The 13,009-nt window shown below is 40.7% G+C and overlaps 1 protein-coding gene across 8 annotated transcripts in view; it reads left to right on the top strand.

The window, feature by feature from the left end:
- The window catches only part of USP54 (ubiquitin specific peptidase 54), a 101,385-nt gene that overhangs the window by 39,657 nt on the left and 48,719 nt on the right, over nt 1–13,009 (top strand). For all 8 annotated transcript variants that reach the window (XM_035537131.2, XM_035537130.2, XM_050711919.1 and 5 more), the window contains one exon: nt 9,739–10,595. In XM_035537131.2, the coding sequence (XP_035393024.1) occupies nt 10,449–10,595 (147 nt within the window). In that variant the 5' untranslated portion in view covers nt 9,739–10,448. The remainder of the gene's footprint in view (nt 1–9,738; nt 10,596–13,009) is intronic.

Below are 13,009 nucleotides of genomic sequence, written 5' to 3' on the forward strand. Positions count from 1 at the left end.
TCAGGGCTGTTGTGCATTCATTTGTCATTTATCCTCTTCTTTAAAACACAGATTTGTACAAAGTGGGCGCTTGCTTTGAAACAGTAACGGGCAGGACTGCAGCTGAAGAGAGGCACCATACGTCCATGACTGTCCGCTCAGGGGGCAGTGAGCTGGGCAGCTGGGCCTGATCCTGGGGTGCAAAGGCCTTGGAGAGAGGCTGTGGCAACGTATTGCAAATGCTCTGTTTGCCAGGCGGAGACCAGAGTCCTATGTGCGAGTTCTGAATGTGAAGTTTGGAGGCCTGGTTATGTCTATTTGTTTCCTATTTACAAAAGGAAGAAGTCACCAGCTTGCAAAAAGTGTCTTTTCCTCTGTAAATCCACTAATCAGATGTGTTACTTTGCTAGTTTATAGAAAACAGTGAATCAGGTCTCTTTGATAGAAAACAGTGAATCAGTCTGATTTCTACTCCCTCTCTTTGCCTGTTCCAGACTGCTGGTAAGGTACAGGACATTGTCATATGTTGCCCCCAACCTTTTTTTTGCTTTACTTTTCCCATATGTTAATTGCCACTGTTGGGAGACAGGATGTTTTGATTCAGTAAAAGCTTTTTCTTGTGATCCGTTCAAGTGTTGTTCCTATCCAGGTTCTGAAGGTTTCGGTGTTTTTTGCAGAAAAACACTTCCATATACAAGGCGAAATCAAGCAAAAATGAGTTTCTCTATTCTTGTTAGTTATGCTTATTTTTCTAAACTAACAAATAATGATTTTAAAACCAAGTTAAGATTAAGTGCTTATGCATGTGCATGCACACTCGTGATTCTGCTCAAGTGTTATTTATAGTTGTACAGCACAGATGACTGCTTTAAAAAATAGGAAAAAGCAGCATATTGTGGATGTCGGGTGCATTGTTTTATATCTTTAGGTGGAACTACTAATCCATGTAATGCTCTGCAGTGCGGGAGCGCTCCTGCTTGTCAGTTTTAGCAAGGCAGGAAAAAAGATTTAAATGTTTAAGGTGTTTATGGCTTGTTGCAGTATTAAACTGCTGTTCTTTTTCTTCGCTCTGCCTATGCTTTGTCTTCATGAGTTCCTCTGAACTGCTTCAGTTTGGCACCTTGGTACATTACTAGTCCGGCAAGAAAGTGAGTGTTAGAAGCCATCCTGATAAGTGGTGATGGTGGGATGATTCACTGCATTTTGTTTCATCTAATAGGTTGAGAATAAGTATTACTTTAATACTCCAAGCTATCCTGACCTTAAGAAAAAATAGGGAGTAATTTCCTAAATGCGTTTACTGTAAAGTGTGCTGTCTGGCCCCCACCTGTTGATCATGACAGAGGTGGGCATCGTGTCTGCCCACCCTCTGGAGATGTCTTCTGTAGGCAGTGGTGTCAGAAAGTCCATTGTGCCTCTGTACAGAGGAAGCTCTGTTCTTCCCTGGGTGTCGTTTTGCCCTTCAACGCTACCTGGGGAAGACAGTGCCTTGCGGTGTTTAACTTTGAGGTTCTTAATACGTCACTGCAAAGACTAATTTCCACCCAAAGGCTGTCCATCTGTCTGGTCAAAGTCTGTTGCTGCTGTCTGCATGTTTGTGCCTTTGCTTATTACATTTTCTCTTTCCTTCGAAATTCAGCTACTGATGGTGCTGGAGTTTTTCTGTTTGCCTGTTTCCCTGGGAAGTACGTACCTTGCTTACCTGTGTTGGTTATTCTTTGTGAATGTGTATGTATTAAGGCATTCAGCTGTTTCAAACATTACTGGAATAGAGGTATAATGAAACAGGTTAGTGAAGTAGAGGGATTCGTGGTGCTGTAATGTGAACAGAACATGATTTGGGATTGATAGCTAATGGCTTTTCCTTTAAGGAAGGAAAGGGATATGAAGATTGACAGGAGAATTCTTAGTTATAGCATGGTAGCTGTTCTAGAAGAGGCTGATTTTTTTTTTTTCCTGCAAATTTTTGTGGTGCTGCCTAGCAGGAAAAGTCTGCAAGGTCAGGAAAAGAGTGGCAGCAGGACTTTAAGATTTGAAGTTCTCAGTCATGAAGCCTTGTGTTACTGAATACCATTGTAGGCGCTCTTTAGTCATTCTCGAGCTAGAATTTGCAAGTCAAAGCAGAAAATAATTGTTTTCCTGGGTCAGTAATATTATTGGAAGAAGAATGAGATTATTTGCTTGTGAATAAAGGTGCCACAAGAAAAAGCCTTGAAATCTTGCTGCTCAGGCATATGGCTGTAAAACGCAGAATTTTGCAAAGAAAATTATTGTACTTGGAGTTTGAATTAAATACTGAATTAGTCTTGAAGCTCCCCTTTGGAAAGCCTAGGTGAAGTTTTAGGAGGGAAATAGCTGGCAGGAGGAGGCTGTCTGGGCATCCGCTAGAATAAAACCAGAACTTTCCATTTCACCGTATGGTTGACAGCTGTCCTGTTCCTATTTGTCATCATTTCCTATGTTAGACAGGATTGAATGGTGATGTTTTACTGATTTTGAGCACTTGCATAACATTTGAAGCTGCTGCATTTTCCCTGCTTATCTTAACAGATTCCATATGGAGTGGGATGAGAAGCTGGTTTCACTCTCCCCTTCCTGTTATGAAACGTCCAGCACCAAGTCTAACATGGATAATACAGGGCTTTTTTTTTTAATTCAATCTTTGGAGAGTAAACTTCCATGTCATTTAGAAGGTGATATGAAACTTAGGGTAAGTACTTCAGAAATCCTCTTCCACGCAGTTGTATTCAGATGCCTGCTTCTATTACCATGTGCAGCAGTCTTAAAGAGCTGGGCAACTGCGGAGTGAGGATCTGAAGGGAATGCAAATTATTCTGGAGTCCTATTTTGAAATTCTTTGGGTTTACTTCTGGCTAGATGACTTTCTTACCTATGTCTGTTCCTTCCCACTTCAAGTGTCAGAGAAAAGCTGTTGAGATAACAGCTCCTTTGGGTTGCATAAGAGAAGGGGGGGGCAAGATGCTTCCAAAGGGGCTGGGGAGGAGGATACCAAGCTGGGATCCGCCTGCCTCCATTCTCATTGACTCTGCAGCAAACGCATGTGCTGGAAGTCCTGTGATGCATGAGATCACTGGTTATTAATATAGTGTTTTTGATATGAGTAAGGGTTTTATCTAGGGAGTGAAGTGTGTTTTGGCAATAAGCCCACACAAAGTAAATAACATGGCCTTTGCGTCTCTGGTTATGACCTCTCATCTCTTGTTGTTTGTCTTCCAACAGAAGCCCTTTATTGTTCAGTTATCCCACATTGCGTTCTTAAAAACTGCAGTCTCTAATGTGAGGTAGTCCTGAAACTTCTAGATCATCTTGCAGGTGAAGTTATATTTGATCAGAAAAGGCTGTAATGCTGATCTTTATAAATAAACTCACAGCTCTGAATACCTTTTTTATTACAATATGCCTTTTAATGGTTGTCATTGTCGTTACTGGAAGGTTTTTAATAGCTTGTCCAATTGAGAGCCACTGATACTTTGGGTCCAGTTAACTGCCTTATGAAAGTCTGGACCTGGCTACCCTATTTTTCTCTCTCTGTAGCTATATGGGATAGATACATACTTTTTCTCTATTTTGAACAGAAGTCTGCATGTTCCCAGGTTTGAACAGAAGAGAGGTGTTTCTCAGCTGATGTACTGCTTCCAGGAAGGACTGCAGAAATGACCACCAAGCCTCTATAACCCCGCAGAAGCATCCCCAGACAGCTGGGGACAAGCAGAGGATGGCTTCTGTTGAGCTACAGCAGGGGGAGGTTTCTAGCCATCCACCATCACTGAGCCATCTGCAGTTCAAAGCCCATGGCATTCTGCCACTTTTTTTTTTAAACTGAGAGAGAGATGCTCTTCAAAAAGATTTGGCTGACTGTTGGGCTTAAAATCAAATGGTTCGGATTAGATGAGTGTTCACAGTATTTCTTTAGACTGTATTAAGACACAGTTCACTATAATTTTCTAAAATGCTGGCAAGCAGTGCTGCTCGCTGCAAAGAATAAACCACCTTCATGCAGTGTAAAGCTGTGCTTGACCTCAGCAGCTTGCAGAGTCTCACTTTTGGGTGTTTCTGCAGCACACGGTCTCTCCACACCCCTTGTTGGTCTCAGCTGTTAACAGGAACATGGAGTGGGTTTGTTTTTTCCTGTTATTTGCTGGTTTGGAAAGTCAGTACAAGAATATTCTTCATTTAAAAAGAGCGCTCAGTTTTCTCTCTCTGTAGAAATATTAAGCTGTATTGCAGTGCAGAAATGGCAACGGTTCTGCTTCAGGGAGTGGTAATCCCAAGAAGCTTGGGCCCTTTCAGTGTCCTGCCTACAGTTTCTTCTAGCGGTTCGTAGGCTGTACAAATACAAGTGGTAGTGCTTGAAATTACTGCAGTTTTCATCAAGGACACGTGCCAGCCTGGTTTGCTCGCTGTTCTGTTGAGACCCTTTCCCATTGGCTTCCATTATCTTGAGACAGGCTCTCAGAGAAATGTCCTTCGCTGTGTCTGCAGTGTTTGTCATGGCTCGTCATGCCCTCATGCTGTAACGGATCCAGCTTTGGATCTGGGGAAGCTTTTTTTTTTTTTTTTGTCTTTACTTGGAGATCATTTTGATACCATTTACTAGCAAATTGTAGCCTAGCATTTGGATAATTGCTGTGTATCTGGTAAGTGAACCACTTCCCTGGTGTCTGAAAGAGCACTCATCTGAACTTCACAGAAACTCCCCATGTGTTTTCTCATGTCATTCCTGGGAGCCAGCTGATACTCAGAGCTTTGTAAAGGTATGACAATGCTTTGCAGACAAGGAATTGTGCAACAGCAGAATGAAGGATAAGAAAGAGCAGTATGATTATGTCCTGGGCGTCAGCTGTGCTGTCAGTTCCCAGTTCCACCCTGTAGGCAGAAGTAAAGGTAAAGCCTTTTAATTAAGTTATCTGTTTAAGCGGAAGACTAAAAAGTGGGTGTAAGCTTGACAGCAAAAGCATTGCAGGCTTTTTTCCTCTCTCCCGGCACAGCAATCAAGACTGAGGAAAAAGCATACATAAAGCAGAAAGGTTTTTCTCTGTCCCATTTGTGCTATCAGAAAGTTCTTGGGGATGGAGATGAATGGAAATGATTGCACTTACTTCTCAGTAGTTATAGTATGTCTTCTAGGTGCACAGAGAGATCTGCCCAGTATTTCCAACTAGTTGCAGAACTCAAAAAGACAAGAGGTTCTCCAGAGGACGTGATCTCCTCTTGGTACTGAGGCAGCTGGCTTCTGTCAAGGATATTTACTATAAGATCTCTGCATTGCTCACTCTTTACTTCATCCAGCCTTATGGCTATTAGGTAATGAGTACTTATTCTATCCCTCTTTTATCTCATCACCTTCGAGATTGAGCATAGACTGAGATACCAGGCTGGATATTTTGGGAGGTCTGAACTGTAAATGAAGGTCTTAACGTTGATGAGCGATTAAATATAATTTAATTCATGCAGAAATTAGCAAATGCTTTCATCGTTTCAGTTAAACAGAAAATTGCCAAGCCTCTGGTTGTGAGAGCGCTCTCCCTCAAACCTTGGGATGGGGCTGGGGACAGAAGGCTGTTCCCCTGCATCCATGCTGAAAGGGGACCCTGCTGGGAGCCAGCTGGGTGAGAGCTTCCACCAAAATGCATCATCTTGGACAATTCTCTTCTTTGTTATGAAAACTATCAAAATAGGGGATTTCCATGCCATTTCTCATCTGTTTATGCTTTCATTGTTGTTTTTACTGTGTGAAAGGACAATTTACTCTCAACACCAGTAATCCGGTCTCTACTGCCTGAAAAGTTGGTAGGATCACAGGGGTGGGGAGCACGTTCTTTTCTGAAAACACCAATGTAGAAACATAAGTCACTGAAAATAAATTCTGGACCTCTGATCTTACTTAAGTGTGATAAATACTTAATTGGTGGCTTCAGCCATACCTAGAACTAAATGGAAGCATCTCCTTTCCTAATTTGGCTGTTTTAATTCAGCCTTGTGCCTGGAATGATTCATCGAGCAGTAGCCTAAAACGTATGGAGAGATATGAAGCTGAAATAAAAGGAACGTGGCAATTTTTTTGCCTTAAAACGAAGTAGAATAGTGGAACCTCACCAGAGAAGGAAGGATACAACTTGAGATGCTACATTTGTGTGATGTGCAAATAAATATAAGAACGAATCGGGACCTGAACTCTTCTTTGGCACATCTGTGAGAGCTCTGTGCCCTGTTGTCCCAAGGACAGACTGTCAGGTTTCTTCAGGCCAGGGGTACGTGCTGAGCTGTGGCCAGCACTGCTCCAGGGGTGCACTGCTGGAGAGGTGACACGAGTGCTGCTCCCATGCACTGCTCTTGTCTGTTGAGCCTGCTGCTGTCTGGGAGATACAGATTTGAGGGATCTATATAATCTTCATGAATGATATGTGATATTTATAAATGATTTACTCTTTATTATAACAATTTTATTATGTCTGTGCAACTTTTCAGGGATCTAGTTAGATTTACTTAATCATGCTGGCTGGATTACTTTTGTGCTTTATTCCAGTGAATGGTGTTCTTCACATGATAAATAAAACTCAAGTGCATTAGAAGCTTTTTAGGCTGTCTGCCTCCATTTATTGTGTCTCTAAGATAACATTTTGAGTAATGAACCAAGAGCATCGTTTATGTTTTTGCATCTGGCACTCCTGTTTTGGTCATATTTCTGTACTAGTAAAATTTCCAGCAATGAGAATCATCTCTGAGAATCATCTGTCTTCTGTAGGAACAGTTTTCTCAGATCTGATAATGCTGTTCTCCTTTACTTCAAACTCACTTGCTTGGGGTTATGCCAATATGCCACATGGAGCTATAGTACAGGAGCTACAGGTTTTGAGTAACTTTCATTTGTAATGTAAGAGCTATATGGAGCTGCACGTGTTGTGCCCTAATGTTAAAATGCTAGAGAAAGCTGGGAAACCTCAGTAGCAATTGAATTATAGGGGTTTTCCTTGTCCTATTAAAAAAAAAACTTCTTTTTTTTTTTGTGTCCTTAGTGGGAGAACAGTCTGGCTCAAAAACTTCTTTAATCAGAAATAATATGTGAAAGTATTTTCTTCTCACTTAACTATTCAGTTCTCTGAAACATGTCATGTATATCATTGTGTTATTGTGATCTCATTTCAGAGAGTAAATTTGTTTTTCTTTAGTTTTGTGGTTGGGATCGTTTTCAAGCTCACACAGTATCAGGGAGAAGTAGCATGTTTAGAGAGCACCTCTGCCTGCGGACAAGCTTGTGTGGCAGTGCCCTTCCATTTCCTTACAAACCACTGGTGGTTTGTTTGTTTTCTTTTCTTTTTTTTTTTTGGAATTGTCTATTGTGAGGTGAAAATACAAGAGGCTTAGCTTTTTTTCTGGTGGTGGCTGTGTCATTGGTGAAAGCAAAGCAGAATATTTTAATAGTGATGCTTGCTCTTTTCCTTAAGTTCTTTTTTCCTGCTTTTTTTGTTATCCTTCTTGTGATTTCCATGATAGAACAGAGGCTAAGTGGATCCGTAAATAATACATATGAATATTGTCATACATATATTTCAGACTAATTAGGCTTCCATTTTGTAGCTCTTGTATAATGTTGGTAAGTTTACAGTGTTTGGTCAAGTGTGAAGCTGCCATTAATCTCCAGAGATGTGGTTCTGTCCTAACTGGGTGGTTACTGGATTGAATGTTTTCTGCTTATTCTCTTATCTCTGCAACAGCCATCTAGCTAAATGAGCAGACTGAACTTCTCCCTATAAAAGACCATGGAGAATGTAGGCTAAGAAGTCAGTTCTGCTAAGCCTGTACAAATGCAAGAAGTTTGGACGATTACTACCAGAGTCCTGCCAGCTTGCAATACTCCCCTTGTGATTACAGGCAAAACAAAAAGCTTCTAATTTGTTTCTGGTCCCAAGACAATAAAAATCAATAGAAAAATGTATTAATTCTGTAATAACTGGGCCATTTTGGCTTGAAGGTTTATAGCCCAGCTTGAGAGCAGAATCTTGATTTGCAGTTCATGAATATTTACTCAGTGCTGCTCACTCCTGTGCTGCTGGGGCATGTTGTGGATTTTATTTTCCATCTTCCTGTAGGTGCTGTGGAAAGGGGATGGAAGAGTGCTTGGCTCAGGGACTTTCTGTGAGTTAGCACAGAGTCTGCGTACCTCAGCCCATTCCCATGGCATCCTGCTCCTGGCTCTTGCAGCTCAAGCTTAGTGCTGCACCTATTGCAAGTAGCATTGGTTTACAGACGTTCTTAAATGGTTGCTTGAAAGTCAATTACCTCACACAGTGTGTTTGGCTTGTGATTCATTAAGGGATTGAGCAAAGAAAAGGGGGGTTGAGGATGAAATTGCTTTGAAATGAAACCTGTATATGTTCAGTGCTCAGGAATGTTGCACGACTGGCATGATAATGGACTGTGTCTGCAGGCTTGCAAGCACATCTGAAAATTTTGCATGGCATATTGGCGACTGGGAAGAGTATTCATCTGTATGTAGATGTTTGCCTGCCTTACAGCAACACTGAGACTTCATTAATATTTGTAGAATTTGCTTAATACAAGTACAAACAAAATATTACTAGAAGGGAGTGGGTTAGGCTACTGTAAGACATCCGTGGATGTTAAGGAAATTCTGTGTTTTGACAGAAGATGGATGACTTATCATTGTGGTGAAGGTGAAAAATGTGCCTTCACAGATACCCAGGATATCTCTGTAAGGAGTTATACTCTTAGTTAATTTTTGCTGATGCACAAATTTTGCATGCACTTATTTTGTGGTGCGATTACTTCAGAACATGTGGAATAGAGCTGTCTTGTTCATGCTAGGTATATTCAATTGTTGTTCTGTTATCAATAATGGTGTAATCCTAAACCTCATTGGCAGTGTCCCATAAAAATGCTACACTATTGGCTGTAAAGTAAATAGAGGTGGGAAAGAGGTGGGATACTCTTTCAAGAAGTTTTTTTTTTAAATTACCATAAATTCTTGCAGTTCGTTTATAGGATTTTTTTAGAACAAATTCTTTTTTTATATTCCCTGCAAGACAAGGGCAAAAGTGAGCTTAGGGTAGGAAGAGCAATTTCTATTGAATGATGCTTATTTCTTTATAAGCATCAGTGTGTCTTGGAAGACATTGTGTATTCAGTGTACCTCGGTTAAGCAACTTGTGTGTGTGTGTGCATATATATATATATATATATATATATATAAATAAAAATCACTGTCTATGGTTAATAAATCATGGAGAGTATTTTGTTCTGAACACAGCTCTGGTCTTCTGAGTCAGTGCGGAGACTTGTCTTCATCTCAGTGTTCTAACATCGGTGGAAAATTCCAATTCTAGTATGGACAGTATATTAACATCTATTCACAAAATCCTCCCACTACTATTTGAAATACTAAGATCTTAAAGATATGTAATATTTAAGGATTGCAAAGGATATGTATAAACACTAGCATGATGTTTGTGTGAATGTTTTCTCTCTTCTTAAATCTAACTTCCTTCTTAACTCTACTGACATAGTTCAGCCCTCTTGCTCTAACATACTTTACTCATAAATCTGCGTTCTTTTCCTTGTTATTTTATTTTTTGGGTGGAGGAGGACTTATATTTTTTGCTTTGTCTCAGAAGATTCAGTGTATTGTGGGAGGTGAGGCAACACTGGTCTTGGCAGAACACCACAAAACCAAGAGAATAATTAAATGACGCAAGCCTTCGATTATTTTTCTCTCTCAAGCTTTCTGGCACGGCTGGGCATTCCGATTGCAAAAGGAGGATCAGGAGGAGGAACTTCTAAAGATCGCACTCAGAATTAGAGAACTGTATCAGGCTCCTCGCTACTCTAAAGCTCGTCGCTCTCAAGTTCTGGAGTTGCTGTGAGGATAATGTCTCTTTCATCACCCAAGACAGAAGTAACTGAATGGGGGCTACAAAGACTTTGTTATGGTTTTGGTTTCAGTGCTCTCTTACTAATTGGATTTTTCCCATCTTCTGTGGGAGGATTATAAAAGAATTAGAAAAAGTGCTTTTTGGGGGGAGGGTGGAGGGGGGTGGGAGGTAGCTGTTGTTTTTCTCCTCTTGATTCAGGGACCTCTTTAATCTGCCATTTGTTCCTTGAAGTTACTACCCACTTGGAAAAGAGAGAAACAGCATAACAGATGAACTTGAAAGACAATGGAATCCTTCCCTCTGCAAACTTTGTACATGGCTTCTTGTAAAAGAGGGTTTAGTATACATAAGCATCAAATGAAGAATAGCATCCTGGGCTGGATTTAAAAGAAACAAACTGCTTCTGTGCTGAAGAAAAGATAAATTCCATTTAAACCATAAATTATAGAATATTGGATGTTGTTCCAGTTCTGAATTTTGGTGAAAGAAAGGGAAGATCTTATCAAGTAAAACACTGTACCAGCCAAAACCTACATGTTCTACAGCTAAAACTGGAAGATGTCTTGGAAGAGAAGTTACTTTTCTGTGGGTCGGGGGAATGTCCAGGGGATGTTTACTCCACGAAATACAACCTCAATAGCACCCAGTAAAGGTCTGAGCAATGAACCGGGACAGAACAGTTGCTTCCTGAATAGCGCACTACAGGTAAGATCACAGAATGCAAAGTGGTTTTGTCATCTCTTTCTGTCTATTGCAATATTTTCTGTGCTGTGCAATGCGTACAGCCAGGCTTGACTATGTAATTGTTTGTGAGTCTAGGTAGAAGAAAGCTAAGTTGGGAAATGCAGATTAGTTGTGTTACAGAACAGCTCTGGTAATTTTCAGTTTTTCTTGGTGAAATTAACAGTGTTTGCACAATCACGTAGTACACAGAGTCATTTCTGTGCAAACTTGTAATATATCAACCAAAGGTGAGAATGTGTAGAAAATTTATTTTAAAATAGGAGAATATTGCATAGGTTTCAGTATGTCTACTCCTTAAAGTAATTTTTGGTGATCCAAACAAGTTCAAGGGTTGATGATATTTGTACAGGATATTTTTACGCAGTCCAGTTTTCTTTTTAATTGCTAATTTGTAGTTTAGTTTAGATGTTTGAGTACTTACCTTTTGATTTAGAAAAAAATAATTTTCCTTTGTCAAAATGTGGTGGAGTGGCTGCTCTGCTTCTGTTGTCACTGTTTGCATATTTGGAATGTATGTTTGAGTTTCGGCCCTTCTAGCTGAAGGGTTTCAATCCCTTTCTCCACTTCAGGCTCCTTCCCTTCCTATGGCTTGTTTGTGTAGTACAGACTGCGTCACTGTCTTTTTCCATGGGAAAAATTAGCTTCTCAGCTAGCTTCAGGCTTCAAGGTACCCTGGTGATACAAATACAAATGGAAACTCTCGTGACCCTCAAACAGCTTAATATGCCAGGAAATACAGGACTGGGTACAAAGGAAAGTGCTCACAAGAAAAGTGGAGTTTCCAGTGATGTGCTGTATTGTTCTGTGAAGCTGTAAGGTGTAATCACTGGCTGCCTCCTAACATTGAGTTATTAAGCCTATGTCAGAACTAAGTGGAGCCTAATGGCAGCCACACAGCGTACATAAAATAGCGAAGTGTGCGACCTGGCCTGTAGTGTGCTACAGAAGCTGTTTCCTTCTGAAGCTCAAGAGAGATAGTACACCAGAAATATTTATAGTTAAAGCCGAATACAAATAAAACAGAAAAAAGATGATTATCATTTTGTAATAATATATACTTCTATTTTTCATCTTATTTTTTTAACGTTGTGCGAGTCTGAGAGACTCTTGAATGTTGTTGCTCCTTACTATTAAGTATTTCTATAAACATTCAAGATAAACTACAGAGGCAATTACATTGAAAAATTGGGCTCGTTCCTAAATGTATTATTTTTTCTTTTTGTGAAGTCTGTAGTAGCTCTTCAGGAATGTTGTATGTGATCAGATGCTTCAAAGGTTTACATTGCCTCCCAGGCCCTTAAGTATTGGGAGAGTTTGAGTATAAACATACCCCTCACAACTCAGAAAGTTTGGGAAAGTTGACAGATTAAATATTCACTAAATGGATTGATTTCATAATACAGTTGAAGGTAACATTTGGGTGCTATGGTTTAGTTAACAAATTGTTAAAGCTAGCAACACTTTTCGAAAGCAGTACAATTTTTTGTAGAACAGTACATTTTTCTAGTGCATTGTACTGGACCAGTTAATCAGAATTAGCTGTTTGGTCCCTCTGCTCATGCTAACGAAGTGTTTAGTCAGTCACATGCCAGCCTCAACCTTCCCGTTCCGTCTGGAGCCTGGCACAGACGGTCAGGGCTTCTTTCAACACAAGCCTCTGCCCCTGCCAGGCTGTTGGTACTGAGGGCAGGGCTTGCAGGAGAGCCCAGTTGCTGTTAGCTGAAGTTGAAAGAGCTAGCAGCAACCACGAAGAGCTGACTGTGAAGCACCTCAGATCAGTAGTGTCGCTGCTGTACATGTGGAAATTTAGATGGTTGCACAGGTTTGGTGGTAAAACAGTGATAAAGCTTGGTGCTATCACAGCAAACTTTGCCTTGCGCTGGTGCTAGAAGGGCGTACGAAGCCTGCTTGTTTTTATGTGCTGTGATCAGTTACCACAATAACTACCCATACTACTTAGGGTTAGAAATCCACCAGTCATCACAGGATGTAAAAGCACTTAGTAACGATAATAATGAGCACAGAGGATTTTAGTAATTTATTGTTTTGACTTTCAAGATCTTGTGCAGATATGCACTGCTGGTGTGCTCCTTCTGACATGTGGCCTTTCTGCTCAGAACATTGAGGCTGATAGGGAGGAGGAGTGAAGTGCAAGGAGCTTACCTGCATGGCTGCTGGGGCTTCTGACACCTCTGCTGAGGTTCGCAGTGTGGCCATGCAACTGCTCAATGTGGCCCAAGCACCAGGGAGCAGTCAGGGCACCTGCAGTTGGAGCTGGCAATGCCACACAGGCAAAGCAGCGTGTCTTTAGTCTAAAAGCACGTGAAAAGAAATTGACAAGTATGTCCTGCTCTAAATTAATTCCCAAGTGCTAC

Source organism: Cygnus atratus, chromosome 7 (genome assembly GCF_013377495.2).
Source record: "Cygnus atratus isolate AKBS03 ecotype Queensland, Australia chromosome 7, CAtr_DNAZoo_HiC_assembly, whole genome shotgun sequence".
Lineage (NCBI taxonomy): Eukaryota > Metazoa > Chordata > Aves > Anseriformes > Anatidae > Cygnus > Cygnus atratus.